Source organism: Puccinia triticina, chromosome 1A (genome assembly GCF_026914185.1).
Source record: "Puccinia triticina chromosome 1A, complete sequence".
NCBI lineage: Eukaryota > Fungi > Basidiomycota > Pucciniomycetes > Pucciniales > Pucciniaceae > Puccinia > Puccinia triticina.
Genome location: NC_070558.1, coordinates 3,179,140 through 3,194,752, shown reverse-complemented (window position 1 = coordinate 3,194,752; position 15,613 = coordinate 3,179,140). Strand labels below are relative to the sequence as shown.

General features: G+C 46.0%; 4 protein-coding genes across 4 annotated transcripts; 2 read left to right on the top strand and 2 right to left on the bottom strand.

Annotated features, from left to right (window-relative positions):
• Positions 1-3,929: 3,929 nt before the first annotated feature.
• On the top strand, positions 3,930-5,783 carry PtA15_1A403 (uncharacterized protein; the record flags this gene model as incomplete). The annotated part of the gene is made up of 10 exons (XM_053165428.1): positions 3,930-3,990; positions 4,082-4,102; positions 4,184-4,247; positions 4,331-4,514; positions 4,580-4,840; positions 4,918-4,983; positions 5,065-5,098; positions 5,233-5,276; positions 5,339-5,433; positions 5,570-5,783. The coding sequence occupies 10 exons, from the start codon at positions 3,930-3,932 to the stop codon at positions 5,781-5,783; spliced, it is 1,044 nt and encodes a 347-aa protein (XP_053016620.1).
• Positions 5,784-7,706: 1,923 nt separating this feature from the next.
• PtA15_1A402 (uncharacterized protein) lies at positions 7,707-8,756 on the top strand (the record flags this gene model as incomplete). The annotated part of the gene is made up of 3 exons (XM_053165427.1): positions 7,707-7,977; positions 8,049-8,174; positions 8,251-8,756. The coding sequence occupies 3 exons, from the start codon at positions 7,707-7,709 to the stop codon at positions 8,754-8,756; spliced, it is 903 nt and encodes a 300-aa protein (XP_053016619.1).
• A 1,215-nt stretch (positions 8,757-9,971) lies between these two features.
• On the bottom strand, positions 9,972-12,642 carry PtA15_1A401 (uncharacterized protein; the record flags this gene model as incomplete). Its single annotated transcript, XM_053165426.1, has 8 exons — positions 9,972-10,151; positions 10,253-11,223; positions 11,310-11,933; positions 12,005-12,152; positions 12,222-12,255; positions 12,353-12,408; positions 12,494-12,521; positions 12,605-12,642. The coding sequence occupies 8 exons, from the start codon at positions 12,640-12,642 to the stop codon at positions 9,972-9,974; spliced, it is 2,079 nt and encodes a 692-aa protein (XP_053016618.1).
• Positions 12,643-13,339: 697 nt separating this feature from the next.
• On the bottom strand, positions 13,340-14,845 carry PtA15_1A400 (uncharacterized protein; the record flags this gene model as incomplete). Its single annotated transcript, XM_053165425.1, has 3 exons — positions 13,340-13,825; positions 13,900-14,222; positions 14,302-14,845. 3 exons carry the CDS (start codon positions 14,843-14,845, stop codon positions 13,340-13,342), a joined length of 1,353 nt encoding a protein of 450 aa, XP_053016617.1.
• Between the last annotated feature and the right edge of the window lie 768 nt (positions 14,846-15,613).

The window sequence follows — 15,613 nt, the reverse complement described above, 5'->3', positions numbered from 1 at the left end:
TTTCTCAGCAGAAGTCCCGTGATCTTCTTGCAAAGATGGTCGTTACTGACAAATGTTCGTTCAAGTCGGTCGAGAGTAAGCTGTTCAGGGAATTTGTGGCGAGCTTACAACCTCAGTTCAAACTCTATAGTCGAATAACCGTCAAGAAAGACATCTTGGAGATGTATCACTCAACCAAAGCCAATATTGCCCTTGAGATCGTCGAAGCGAATCAAATTGCCTTAACAACTGACCTCTGGACGACTTCAAATCAAACCCCCTACATGGTGATCTCAGCGCATTTCCTCTCGTCCGACTGGACTCTGAAAAAGCGACTCATCTCGTTCAAGGAACTTCTGCCACCTCACACCGGATTGCTAATCGCTGAGCAGCTCTTCTCAGCGATTGTTGAATGGAAAGCTATTGACAAAGTCTCTTTTATTACTGTCGATAACGCCGCTGCAAACGATGTTGCCGTGGCTCGAGTCAAACAGTTACTTCAAGACAAAAGTCGATCCCCACCGATAATGGAAGGGAAGTTCTTCCATGTGCGATGCGCCGCACACATCATCAACCTGATCGTCAAAGATGGTTTGCATCAGCTCTCTCCCGCCATCAGCAAGATCCGAGACTCTGTCCGATATATCAGAAGTACCCCCTCCCGAAAGCGACAATTCAAAGAGGCTCTTGAGTTGACGAATATTGGAAATCTAGCCCAGCCAGTACTCGATGTGCCAACGCGCTGGAACTCAACATTTCATATGCTCAATTCGTCTATACCGTACCGAGAGGCCTTTGAGAATCTAGCCCTGCAAGATGCGAACTATAACAACTGTCCTGCTGCCAAAGAGTGGGAGGAGATCACGGCAATGAAAGATTTTCTTTCAATATTCAACACTGGTTAGTTGACATATTCATTTTATTTACTCTATCCATTTGAATAATGTACTCATTTTCAATTGTTTATTCTCAAACCCGCAGCAACATTGAAGCTGTGCATGACTCATTGTCCAACAGCCCACATGCTTTATGTGAATATAGTTAGAATAAAAAAGAAGCTGAACGATGTTCTTCAATCCGGACCGACTGAACTTTGCAATCTAGTGGAACCGATGCAAGAAAAGTACGACAAATATTGGAAAAACCCTGAAGAGTAGGCCGCAATCTTCCTCGTCTTCGATCTGCGATACAAGCTTTCGCTCATCGAGTTTCTGCTCCTCAAAAACTGTGATTCGGACACAGACAAATGTGAAGTTCCGAAAAAAATCGATGGCATAACAAAACAACTCTACGCCTTGTTCAACGAGTTCGCCTCCAACGCAAAACCAAAATCAAACACTTTGAATGCCTCTCAAGGCTCTCAATCAATCAACAATAGTACAACTTTATATTCTAAAAATACGTTTGAAGACATCGAGGAAAGTTGCTTCAAGGAGTACCTTGCAAGCAAGATGACAAAGACTGTACCAACAGTCACGGCTACGGCAGAACTTGATCTCTATCTGCAAGAAGGCACGGTTGCCGTCGATACTCCGTCGTTTGATATCCTCGATTGGTGGAAAACGAACGCAGTCCGATTCCCAACCCTTTCAAAACTGGCGAGGTACTTCTTAATAGCACCAATGACATCAATAGCATCCGAGTCAGCCTTCTCAACTGGGGGAAGAGTGCTCAGCCCCTCTAGAAATCAGCTGAATCCCAAAACACTCGAAGCCCTTGTCTGCGGGCAAGATTGGATTAGAACCAACGAGGGCCTCTCTGACCAACAGCCCGAAGAATCTGAGCTTGACTCCGACTGATATAGTATAAGTTCTGATGTTTTTTTATCCAACCTCTTTCACATTCATTGAAAAAATATCGATATTGTGTTATATATACAGAATTACATTGAATAAATAAGACAGAATTACTAAATAAGAATGAGATTGATTGAATGATTTCCATGAGCTGTTGGCATGGAAATAAGCCATAAATATGGCTTGACCCGAATCCTGACCCGCGACCCGACCCGCCCCAACCCGGACCCGACTTCATCACAAGCAGGGTCGGGTTCGGGCAGTGCTAACCTGAATCCGACCCGACCCGCCCCGACCCGCAATTATACCCGGGTCGGGTTTGGGCACTGTTTTCCGACCCGAACCCGACCCGGTTTCATCCCTAGCTGGCTGGCTTGAGTCTGATTTGTTCCAGCATGGCTGCATGCATGTTTTGATCTTAACACTTGCTGGCAGAGAATCCCGTCAACTCTGCAGGCTTCCCACAGAATACACATTTATGATTTTCTCATTAATTATGCACATCAGCTTTGAACACAGGATTAGGGGGGTTTCAAGCATGAATTTTCCTGGATGCAGGACCAGATTGCAGAAACACTAACATTCAGGAAATTGGTCAAACCCCCCTTTTGCATTGCAGGTTGGGTGATGGAGTCCAGGACCTGGACCGCTGTTGCTGTGGCACCTGAATATGGTCCTGCATGCAGAAAAATTCAACTGGCTCCATCGCCAAGCCATTGCACAGTTAGAAAAAACCAAATCAACCTGTGGGGTTACGGGGGCTTGTCCAACTGAGAACATTCCAATCCATCCCTCACAGCTTTCTTGACATAAATATGTGCCAGCTTGAGATAGAAATATGCCCCCTGAAAATAGTTCTGTTTAGCTTCTATTACACTAAAATTCAGCCTTATTTCAATCGAAAACTCCGCTTCGCTTAAAACTGTTAGCGGTTGTTTGTTTTCTGCTAACTGAGTAACTCTGACCCATTCAGTCGGATTGAGCTTTGAAGAAGATCTCCTGAAAGAAATACGAAAAGGCCCTCCGATCGGCGCAGGCCTCTCCAGCCAGGAACCCGAACTATATCAGCCCTTTCCGCTCCCGTATACCGGTAGGGGATCGGGACTTGCGCTGCACAAGTTGGATCGACCCCTATCGGCGCCCCGCTCTAATGGAAATGGCTTCTAGCGGATCATCTCGCACCTACAGTCCAAAGATCGTGCAAGCCGATGCTGATCATAATCCGTGGCAAACTCCCTCGACCGTAGCATGGGCTCATGGGGCTGACAAGGGGTGACACCTGATTCTAGCGGCCCTTTTCATGACATCAATACTCCAGCCAATTCCAGTGCAGCGCACGTGTAGAGAATCCGCCTGTTGTTGACATCAACGGCCGTGTTAAGAATATGTTCCAGATACCCTGGGAGGGTTGATGTGCGATGGGATCTGGGGCTCTGTACATAATCGGACCCAGCTTGCCGGAGCTAACTAAAGACTCAAGAGTCCCCGAATTCGGCATCCACATAGCAGCACTCCAATTCTTTTTCGATGTTCATAAACATGGTCGTTCCCCGTGATCCACGAAGCAGTGTAATCCATAGTGTTCCATTCACGAACTACTGCAGACTACTGCTACATATTTGTTCAACATTATCCGACCGATCGAGCCGAGGGAGGCCATCAAGAATGATCACTGGCTCATTGTTTACATGTTGTGCAGCTCTTCACGTGGTCCCCTGCCTGGTTATTAGGGTTGAATCTTGATCGACGTGCAAACGTGTATTTATCCCTACATACTCAGCGCGCCTGTGGTTAGCTATACAAACAGACTTTTCTCGTTGTGTGGGACTTCCACGTAAGATTCTCTTCCCTGTTTGCATGTAGTTCGATTCCGTTTTTCCTTGCCACACTGGCCCGCAGCTAAACATCCATTGTCCAGAAGTTAGAACAACTTCCTTCCGCAGTCGGTCCACCTTATCCAGATATTCTATCATCGTCTAACCTGAAAGTATCGGTCCGAGAAAGTTCGTGGTTGCAAACCGGTTTTTGACAGCGCCGCGATTGACCTTAGGTTTCTGGCCTCCCATACCTACCTCTGGACAGTTTTCTTGAAATAACCCCGTGGAACTCAACTTCGATAGTGTCGTCCAGAAAACGTTCATTGCGCGTTGCAACATGCTATGCAAGACGCCTAAATCCACTTCTTGGAACTTGTCAGACAGCCCTGATCTCACTGGTGAGCTACATGAATATTTTGGTAATGCTGATTATCTTATGTGCTCATTCAGAAGCCGACACGTTTTCATCATCATTCTGAATTCTTTTAGGCCGGGTCGCCATCGTGACAGGTGTGTAAATCACTCAGAGTCTCCAGGAACATGCATTAACCTATGCAGATTTTCTTATGTTGTTGTTCTGAACCATTCTAGGGGGCAGTACCGGGACCGGTTACTTCATCAGTCTTGAGCTGGCTAGGAAAGGTGCAAAAGTGTAGTAAGTGGAAATAAACAGTTGTTCATTCTACTATTCTCCATGATCGGACGTAATTTGGTGGTAACGCGAAAGGTGTCTATCAGCTTGGTTTGTAGAAATGAAGAGCGAGCCCAGCGGGCCATCATCTCACTTCGTAAAGAATTGCCAGATGGATCATTTGATTACATCCACTTTGATTTGACGCGACTCCGAACATGTAAGGATGCTGCTAGTACTTTCCTAAAGCGCGAGAATAGGCTCGATATCTTGATTAATAATGCTGCTGTTGTGAGTATCTATTGGTTAAATTTCAGATTGTATGTTGCTGATTGAAGGATCGTCCATTTTGCCAGAGTCGCTGCTCATCTTACAGTCTCAGCGAGGATGGCATAGAAATTCAAGCATGTAACACCGTTGGCCACTTCTGTTTGACGGAACGCTTAGTTCCCTTGATGAAGCGGACGGCGCAAGTTGCTGATGGGCGGCATGCTAGAATAGTCAACATCACAAGCGCAAGTCACAAGTTGAACAGTGAACCGGATTTCGCCAGTTCGCAAGGGTTAAATCAAAGGCGATGCTCGGCCTTGGAAAGGCATGGCAATAGTATGCTTTCCGTGAGTCTCTTACGTGATGAACTCATCTCCTGATCGAAAGCGTTTAACTAACCTTATACTTCAACAAACAAAAAAAGATAATAGTTTTTAATCGCGAACTACAAAGACGCTTACAAGGGACTGGGATTATTTGCCTTGCAGTGGTATGCATCCTTGCTTTCGAAAAATGAAAAGAAAGATGCCCCAACTGACGATGTGGATGACGCTTCCACGACTTTCATCAGCATCCGGGCTTCATAAGTGATCAAGTGCTACAAAGTGGGTATGTTTTTCCATCTCATAAATGGCCTTTCGCCGTCGGCCGTCCCACACTCCCGTCTCAATCGATTGGATCATAGGTGAGATTTGGCCTCTTGAATTTGAACTCATGACTGACATTACCAAATTAACAGACAGCAAGAAACTACGCGAGTTGACCATGCGGCTTATTCCCCACGTAAGTTCCCCGCACAACCTTTCACCACCACCATACTGACAGCAACCATACAATAATAACAGAAAGGTCCCAATTCCCTTATCGTGGAGGCGAAAGATGCAGCCTTCACACCACTGTACGCTGCTATTGCTTCGGAAGTGGAGAGACTGGAATTGGGGTACGTCAAATTGGACAACAGTTGCGGGTTTGGCTTGCAGTCCTATTGAAAAATGTCGCTGCAACCTACTGATAAGCGTTTTTATTCCCCTCCTACTTCGTCTTTTTACAAATCACGTTTCTGGTGGACGAAACAGAGGGTCCTACTTGGTACCTCCCGGGAGACCAGCCACACCCCATCCCAATGCAAGAGATCCGACTGGAATAGCCGGCCAAAAGCTCTGGGCCACATGCCTTAAGATTGTCTATTATTCTCAGGGAATCGTGCGTAACAGGTCGGAAAAATCATGTTTTGGACCTGTTTCTCATTCACACACATCAGGCAAAGACAATCACACTGCATGCTCCTGAAGAGTATCGGGCTTTCCGACCCTGGTCACTGTACAAGGTGTTGAACATCTCACTGTGACACCTTTTTGCAAACGCCTTTTCAAGCCAAATTTTCATCTCTTCACTTCGTTACATGTCAAGTTTCTAAGCCGCCCCGCAGGACCCACCCTGATTGACCATGTATAGTATTTTATGATTCCGTTAAATTTGTTCCCTTTGGTTGTTAAATTTGTGGTTTTACGTTCATCTGCTTCTTGCGTCATTCACATTTTCGTCACCTCTTTTGTGAGTTTCATCTCTGACATCTAGTAATAGCCAATAGGGTTTAGAGCTCAGAGCCAACTTAGTTACAGGTAGCCTTAGTGAACCTTGTAATCTATACCACATCATCTCTGGTCATTAAAACATTGTTCAAAGTTCTCTTTTCAAATGTTGCTGTCCGTAGTAAATAATAGTATTACTACATCACCTGCCAGATTGACTCCTTCAGACATGGGGGCTGCCGAGATGTTTTCCCTTCTCTATATACATTTTTAAAAACACGTGCTTGAGACAAAACTCCTATATTGATTTGCACTGTCAAGACCAACCAGTCTTTTATGTCTTGATGATTTCACATCTTATGCGCAACAAAAATCGCCAACTACAAGAGATCCTGTATCAGTTCCTGTGGTGCCGTCGTGCAATCTATATACAAAGAATGTTGATAAAAAACCTGCGCAGGCCACCGGTCGCACGGTGACGAGACCCGCTTCAAAAGCAACAAACGAATCTGTCCCTCTGAGCCGAGATTTGCCTTCCGAGTACGGGAATCGAACCCGTCTCCTCCGCGCCCTTCAACATGAAAGGCGGACATACTAGCCGATATACTAACTCGGATAGGGATGTCATCAGTCTCAATTTTGCGCTCTATAAAAAGAAAACAACTGCGCATCAACGAATCGACCCTTCACGGCCGCCAATTATCCGACTCATTTCGAGGATGTTTTTGACTTTCAACAGGAAATTTAAATTGAAAATCAGCATGTCGCCGCTCCGGTCCCACGGGAAATGAACTGCCCATGCCTATTTTCATTTTTTTTCACCACGCTAATGTTTTTGGAGAGCTTGGTAAAAACCAGGCGGCGGCGCATTGATACCTTTTCGAAGTAAAACCTTAAACCGCATCCATAGTTTGTGCACGACAGCTGGTTTCTTATCCTGATTAATACTTAGCAACGCATCTCCGACCGACATGAGGACCTTTGATTTCCTCTACCTCACTGCGACAAGCGATGTTGGGTCGTTGTTGTGTCATGTTGGAGAGGGACAAACGGCCTCGCATTACTTATCCATATTACGCAGCTCCGATCCACAAAAATCACGACTGGGATCGCCAAACCTGGCCAAAACCTCGAGCGATTTTTTAGATTTAGAGTTGGCAAAACTAGGGATAGTGCGGAACATAGCAGGCTGACAGAAGATGTAGCAGTCAGGAGCAAGGTTGTCAAACGTTTGACGCCTTCTGCAACCTGGTTGTGCGCCGCAGTGAAAATCATAATTCATTGTACCATATGGATGGATGACACTAGGGCTTGCCGATTCCCTCACCTGAACGCGCCGTGTATCTTTTTTTCGGACCAGACCATTGATTGTTCATACTTTTGCCCTTCGCTGAAACCCAATACAAATTTCTATCAAGATTTTTAAACTGCTTTGAGAGAAAGCTTAATTTTTTTCTGAGCCCGCGCGACTTAATGCCATTGAAATCACAAAATGGGAGTAGTTGAGTATGTTTGCTTTGTACAACTGTCACCCACCAATCGCCTTTTGAAACGTTCATAAATGGCAAGCATGGCTATTGTGGACAGGCAAGCGCACACTCGCCAATAAACTTAAAAGGCGATTCAAAACCCACTTTGGACCTACCAGCACATTTCTTTCATTGCGTATCTCATAAGCATAATGCCTTCTGTTTTGTATATCTTCCTCATCAGCTTCCTAATTGTATATAGCGAAGCATCGTTCGATGGGAAAGATGCTGAGAATGCCATCGGGCAAGCGGAAGCCGACCGCGACCGCAAAATTGTGGTTCCAAGCGCAGAGGTTGAAGTTGAAAATGTGATGCAGTGCCCAAGAGCATTGTCCGATGTTGAATCACCCAGCGTGAGCGGAAGCTCCACAAAACACTCCCTGTATAATCCCAATAGATTCCCTCACTATCCAGAAGATGAACGTGAGTTATTTAGAAATTCATACTTGATTTTTGCTGAAGAATATTAATTCAGAAGACATGATTTATATTAGCTTCCAGAAGCAAGTTTCTATTTCAACGAGCAAGTGAGGTTTTGGACCATCTCATCAAGAACCCCGCAGCACTTCGGGATGAGAGCGAGAAGCCTCCCTATGATCTCCCATGGCCTATGGGCAAGCGTAAGTACTCAAAACTAATATGGAATCCAGGATGGGTGATACTGATCAAATGTTTGAGTTTATTGATGAAATCTAGCTCATCCGGCCTTTTGGGTAGTCTCAGAGCTCCTCACAACCAGATTAAAATACCATTACAAGTACGACTTCAAACACAAAGTAACTGTGGGCCAAGACATCGAAGCTATGGAGAAATCTGTCCCGGAGCTTTCTGAGATCCTTAGGAAGATTGATCAACTCAGTACTTATGAGCTTTCGCTTTCAAAGACCCCAGTAGTTCAAATCAACTTCCGTGTTGCTTATCAAGAGGACTTCTCCAACTTCGAGCCAGAGGACGCAACAGAATTCGATAAGCTTTCTACGGAGAAGATTGCTAAACTTGAAGCTCTACTGCTAAAACTACAGCCACTGAACAATGTTGCTGGATGGGTGGAGCGGCGTGTCATAGTCGGAAATTCCAAGGAGAAGAAGATGGATTCTTTGCCCACATCCCAGAAGAAGCAGAAAGGTTGTTTTCCCAGACTCACACTACGCAATTCAAAGAAAAAGTCACAAGATGAGGTCAGGGAAGTTGAACCGAAATAGCGCATATCACTTATTTTCTAGTTCTTTTACCGGATCTCTGTTCTGGATTTTAGTATGCCTTAGTGATCCCAAATTGGATAATTTTTGTTCACACAATTTCTGTTTAGTATGTTTTTCCACATGTTTATGCTAGGATGGAAAACTATCTGCCAGGAGCAAGTTTACTTTCCCAAAGCAAGGGAGAGAACCATTCAGCTCTGGTATTTATTTTTTCCTCCTGTTTACATGATTGCTCTTTTTTATCATTTCAACACACGGGGTTTCCCTCTGGATTTCATATACACACACAAAATAGATCTGGTGGTTTTTACTACTAGTCAGAAGAGGCTTATTCAATTTTTTTTGTTGGTGCAAAATACATCCGAGATTTTATTTTGAATGTACTGAAGCCTAAGGTCGTATGAGGTTGGAAGTAAGCTTTTGGCTTGATCCAAGTAAACTTTTTGGGTTCATTCAGCTGTTTCTGCATGAGAAGAAACATTCCAAAAAGTGTTCATCAAAAGTGAAGTGCAGCTGGATCCCCCAAAGAAGCTGAAAATTAGTTGTCTCTACAAAAAATACCTCAATAAAACCCATTTGGACTTCTAGATAGTTCAGATAGTCCCCCGAAGGCGTCTGAGAAAGAGGAAAAGAGTGTGTGCAAAATATTGGAGTATGGCTACCATGGAAGGTTTTGTTTGGTTCTATTCTCATGGTACTGGGTCAATAATGCGCAAGATGCGGGCTCATGCTCACTCATCTGTCAATGAAGGAAAGTCAGAATAAGCTATGATGACAGTTTTCTCTCCGGGGTCCATTGAACATTTTCCAAACCTGATGAGTGCGGAAAAGGATGCTTCTGTTTCTCTGAGATCTCTGACAACTTCTTTCTCAAACAATTGATCATCTTTATTATCATGCTGTCTACCATAAAAAGGAGAAACAAATATGGGATCACTTGTTCCATGTAGGTGATTATGAACAGGTGAGGGGATTGGGGGTGACTATACACAGAAAAATTGGTAGACAACGACGTGATCGGATTTCGGGGCATTTTTATCACTGAAAGGTGTACGTTTTGGGATGAATGTACATTTACTCGAATACGATCTTGTTGAACGTGCGTAAACGAGGAAAAAACGGAAAAAAAGAAGCGCCAACCATAACTGAGCAGTGAGATGGTCGATTCTCCTTTCCATTACTTACGGCGGCTGCAAGCTCATGGGTTTTTTTTGCTCAAGATTCGGATAGTGATTCTACAACACCCTTAATGGCTTTTAAGAATTCTTCGACCACTTGGACCGATGAAGGTCGGATTCTGTAAGCCTGTAGGTGGGTACCTTCGGGATTAAAGCCTAAGACTTCCACCGCATTGCCTCGATTCTCGGGTTTAAGATTCGGTCTCACATAGAAGTTCTTCAAGTAAAACAAATTCGAGAAGAAGGGAACCCCCAATGCAAGATTGATGATTAGATTCATCCTGACAGCATTCTTGTCTACGGAGAGAAACAACTTACAATCAGGATGCTTTGGTTGACTTGACTTCTAGCCAAGATGCGACATCGTTGGGTCACTTTATGCCTGTTCAATTTGACGGTAGAGATAGCCCAACCGACCCAGCTCTTTTGGATCTTCCCATCTTCTTGTTTTTTGTCCAACAAAGCATAAACTCTACCAGTAGTTTCAAAGAGGGTTTCTTCCTCTTCCTCTCCCTTCTTTGAATCGATAGCTTTTATTTCTGTCGTAGTGACCAGATCATCAGAACTTTTCGTTTCATTTTCCGGTACGTTGTCTGAACTCGTATTGGGTTTATCGTTCAGATTGCTATTGGAATTATTAGTCGTTGATCCCGGTTGAGACGGAACTGCTTCCGATGTCTTGGTTGGCATGGCAGACGAGGTTGGTGGACTGCCGCCAAACGAGAAGCCGACGGGGTTGAATGCATTCTTGGAGGGGGTAGCTTGGTTAGAAGCGTTCTTTGGGGAGCCAAACCCACCAAACACACCGGAACTTCCAGCGGCTCCTACCCCGAACCCAAAACCGAGGCTAGACGATTTGGGCGGCGAGTTCTGTGACGACGAGGAACCAAAGTTAAAAGGATTTGACGCGGAAGACGACCCGAAAAGTGAATTCCCAGCTGCAGACGCCCCAGCGGCCCCAAAAAGAGAAGATGCCTTGTTTTTACTGTCCGAGAACAGAAGAGGTGTGGGTGAAGAGCCATCGGAATTCGGTTCTTTCGATTTTGGTTGCGGGTTGCCAGTCTCCGCATTTAATGAGAGCGAAGATTCAGGTTTGGAGAGCTCAGCGATCGGAGCTAAACTGGAAGGATTTTTCGCGGCTTCTTCTGCAGATTCCGGGGCCGGGCTGGCTGCTGGGGAATTCTGACTTTCGTATCTCAAAGGCGAAGGTCGCATGGGTGCAGCCATTGTAAACGCGCCGGGTCTAGAGCCAGCCTTTCCATCTGGTGCTGCTGAACCATTGGTAGAAGCTAGATGAGTAGGACAAAAGACTTCGGTCAACAATAACCAGGGCCATGGTGGATGTTATGTTAGTGTAGGTGGAATGTCAACTAACGTAAGCTGGTCTTCTCGGTCTCATCGGGAGAGAGTTGCTGCTCGGACTCAGACACGGAAAGACGCTCTGGAGGACAAAACGGCAGGGATGTAAAAAGTCTTTCGGTGCCTGATGCCTTTTGGGCTCCGTTTGACGCAAACGAAAAAGGAGATTTCACAGCTGCCTCAGCAGTTGAAGATGTGTTTGCGGTGCTTGATGCCTTTGGGGCACCGTTAGACGCGAAGGAAAACGGAGATTTCACAGGCGCCTCGGCAGTAGAAGACGTGTTTCCGATGCTTGATGCCTTTTGAGCTCCGTTTGAGCCGAAGGAAAAAAGTGATTTAGCGGGTGCCTCGGCAGTTGAAGATATGCTAGCTTTATCGGTTGTAGATGGCTGCACTCGTTCAAGTTTGGCTTGAATCTCACGGCGGTGTTCGTTGTATTTCTGCTTGACATGATCGAAGGCGCTGCTAAGGTCCACAAACGCGTCTTTCGTGATGAGTTCGTCGAAGGCCTTTGTGGCACATAGATTCAGACCACGTAGAGATGCATAGTAGTCGAACAACGCTTCAGTGTTCGGAGGTTCAGTCGAGCTAGACGAGGTCGACATGGCCAACGGAGCGCTCCCAAAAGAAGTGGGTTTGGCTAGATATTGATAGGTGAAGGTTAGACGTCATTCCCGTTAAGATCATTAGTTCAGGAAAATGTGGACTCGCCAGCTCCAAAGCTACTCGAACTGCCAAATAGATTGAGAGAAGGTGTAGGTTGAACCGATTGAGATGGCTGGCTAAATAGTGTCGAGGCAGGTTTACTGATGGCAGGGAATGGGGGGACGGCCCCAAATTGCGAAGCAGCTGGGGATGCCTGTATCAGGGTTGGTCAGAGAAAGCTAATGTTTGGTGACAATAGTAAAATCATAAAAGACGACTCAACTGATGCACCAGTCTTCTTTGGTAAGCTACGTATCCTGTACGTATAATAGAAAGGGTGAAGCAGAAAGGGGCCGGTGAATTACTTATTGAGGATATGGTACTGGGTTTAGGCGGAGAGATCTCGACACTTACTGCCTCTTACTGATAGCTTGAAGGGATGCAGTTTTCAGTGCTCCTGTAGATGGAGTCTACATCGACGAGATCAGGTGTCAGTACTGAAAAGCAATAAGCCCTTCTCATGAGTCTTCAGCCTGGCCGTTAGTTCTAACTCACATCATCGGGTTCCTGGTCGTTCCAATTCCTGAAAAGGGCAGGAAGGGGAACAAAGGTGAGTACTGCTACACCGCATGCTTAGAAGGACAAAGAAGTAGACATGGCGCGCACCGGTCGGTTAACTGTTTTTCGGCTTGTCGTTTGACCATCGTGCTGGGAGTATATATTGGATGAGAAGTCTATGTTGTGATGAGTTGGCCCTCCTCGCGGCTGGTGGACCTGCGTATGGATGGATGCAAGACAAAGCGAATCTCCAAGGATCGAAAAGGAACCGCCCAGCCAAATAAATTCATCACACCGTTATGTCACGGAAAATTCTCGGATTATGTAATCACTAGCTCCAACCATGCGGCGCGACGCACGCCGACGCGGCCCGGGTCACTGCAAACACGACTGGAGCACCATCTTTCATCACCCCTTGATCAAGCTAATTAAGACTATTGAATTGATCATGGACTGTACGAGTGCCTCTAATCAGAAAGGACAAAATTTGCTCGAATAATTATTACATATACACCCGCAAGGAATTCAGGCGGCAGAGCTTTATCATGGTACATACCATTGTGGAAACTAGTGGATATGCTCTAGCCACCTATATCCCCGAGGTAGCCAGAAGAAATTCAAGATATACCAATGAAATTTCGTTAGACGGAAAGCGTTGCCGTACAGACAAGACTTCCTTGAAGCCTGTGAGTTTGTGACAATTATCCCTGGAGAATTGATTAACAGAACCACTACATTTCTAAAACATCACGGTGACCGAGGTCCCTTGCGGAGTTGTCATGCCTGAAGATTCTATGACCAACATCAACCACAGATGCCAAAGGAAACAGGCAGTAGAGACAGCTAGGACATTTTAGAGAAACTTCTTTTTGTCATATCTATCCACTCTTTCTCCAACTGCCCTACTGGCAAAAGAAAGAATTCCAAATTCCCCAGATCACCCAGACACAGAGAATCGCCGGACTGATTCTTGGAGATTGAGTTTAAGATTTTCCTGATGGTGAGGTTGTTGCCGCACTTGAGAATCCTCTGCTTGGAGGTAATCAGATAAAGATGATGGCTATCTGTCCCACCACAAAGTGCCTCAAGATGAGCACTTATCTGATCATCCTCGTGCCAACGTAGTACGAGATCTCTCGTTGGATATTCATCCTTTGGTCGGAGCACGTATACCGGGTATATCAGCGGGATCTCCTTCATCGTCTCGACTAGCCTGGCTGGTTCGATGTCCGTCGGAATCTCTTCAAAATGAACGGGCTCGAATCCTGCGGGTAGACTCGATTCAGGTGGCGGAAACGGACAGTGAGTTGGGACGAGAATTCCGCGTGACTAGAAACAAAAGATTATATTAGTATTAGTCTAGTGAAGCAGGCCTTGGAAAGCTTGAGGAAAAATAGCTCAACTTGAAGTGTATGCTTCAAAGCCTTTTCCAACCCCTTTCGCCTTTCAATAGCCAATTCTTTCGCCCGTTTTTCAGCCTGACGATGGGCGATTTGGCGTTCAATTTCTTGTTTTAGTTTTCGAGGTTCTTCATCATCTGTGAGATGGTCTCGCTGATCAATTGCCAATAATTTGTTGACACAATCTAATGCCTCATCGAATCGTTCGAGTGATGCCAAAGCTTTTGTACTCCGAAAGAAGCATTTCCGGACTAGTTTGGTCGCAGGTATCGGGAGAGGGGGACTCAGAACTGTTGCGCAATCCGTTAGACACGATCTGAAATTCCCTGATCCGACCAAGGTAGGTCAAACGCACGAAAGCATCAGTCCGAGAAGTTAAAATAAACCCAGTCTCGTTTGACCGACCTAAGGAAAGATGGCAGGCAGCGCGGTTTGAATATATTGAGTTTCGGAGCTCTTGGGGAATCTTGGCGTTGGCTTTTGATTCGGGCTCGGCGTGTGAAGGATCCGCAGAAGCCGGCTTTTCCAATATGTCGATGGCCTGTTTATAGAACCCTAAAGCTTGTCTGTAATCTCGGCACCCAAACAGTTCATTTGCTCGTGCCTTCAGAGCTTCGAGTGACCGTAGCTTTTCGTCTTCATCCTCGTCGTAAATCAGCGCCTGGAGAGCTTCAAGCGAGTGGTTGGCCGGTGCCTTCGGATCGGATTGATTGAGCTCCTTGGGCAAGTCCTTCATAAACAGTGGGATGGTGTCCCATCCAGCCGCTTTCATTAACTCATCAGCCCCTACTACATCTTCTGGTGGTCGATTCGGTGGAAGCGATGGACCGATCGAAGGCGGACATGGTGTTGGTTGGCTCATCAACTTGTTGCCGAGTTCGATAAAACTGTTCAACTTTTTCCCTGTGGTGGTCTCAGCTGCGCCGACAAGTATCAGGAAAAGTCGCATACATATCACAGAAATAAAACCAAGTGTCACCATTTCTATGCGCATGTCACGCAGAGGCATAAGAGCGCAAGCTGTGCTCCAGAGCTCTCCAGGTCGTGGCAGGTTGTGGCCTCTCTGAAGTCGTACATTTTCTGGCACTTCCAGCCCGCCGCATAATTTCTGCGCGCAGAATTTACCTGGGCGATCACCTCCGACCATGGGGAAATCTGACAATGGTGTTCCAATAACTGGAGGACATCCCGTCAATCTGCAGCCCCCTGCAGAACCAGATCTCAGGCCAGGAAAACCTTCATTTTTGCGGGGAAAAAAAAGCACTCCCAGGGGCTGGGCTGCAGATCTGGTTCTGCAGGGTCTGTAGATCTCGACCGTGACCTGTTTACACACGCAGCTTCAGGGCTGCGCATTCGCTGCGCGCGAGGAGAACAACTTCTCTCGGAAACTTTCGCCAGAAGTTAGTCATGTATTGCAGACGCAGGCCATCTAGCTTATCGCCTACAAACCTTATCGAACCTCGCCTCGACTGAGAACAGACCGATTGTTTTTTTTTCTATTTGCTCATTACGTCATGGCAAAAACTCCGCAGCAGTGTGAAGTTTACAAGCGTTTGGCGAAGTTGAACTCTGGGTGCATCCATGTAGATCCAGTGACACATAACCGGTCTCTCCCTCCCTCTCGGACCTTTCTGCTTGATGTATTGGTCCAAGAGGACGGGAGGACTAATGACGGATTGGCTTCCTCGTCCCTCTCGATTGGAGGATTCCAACTCTC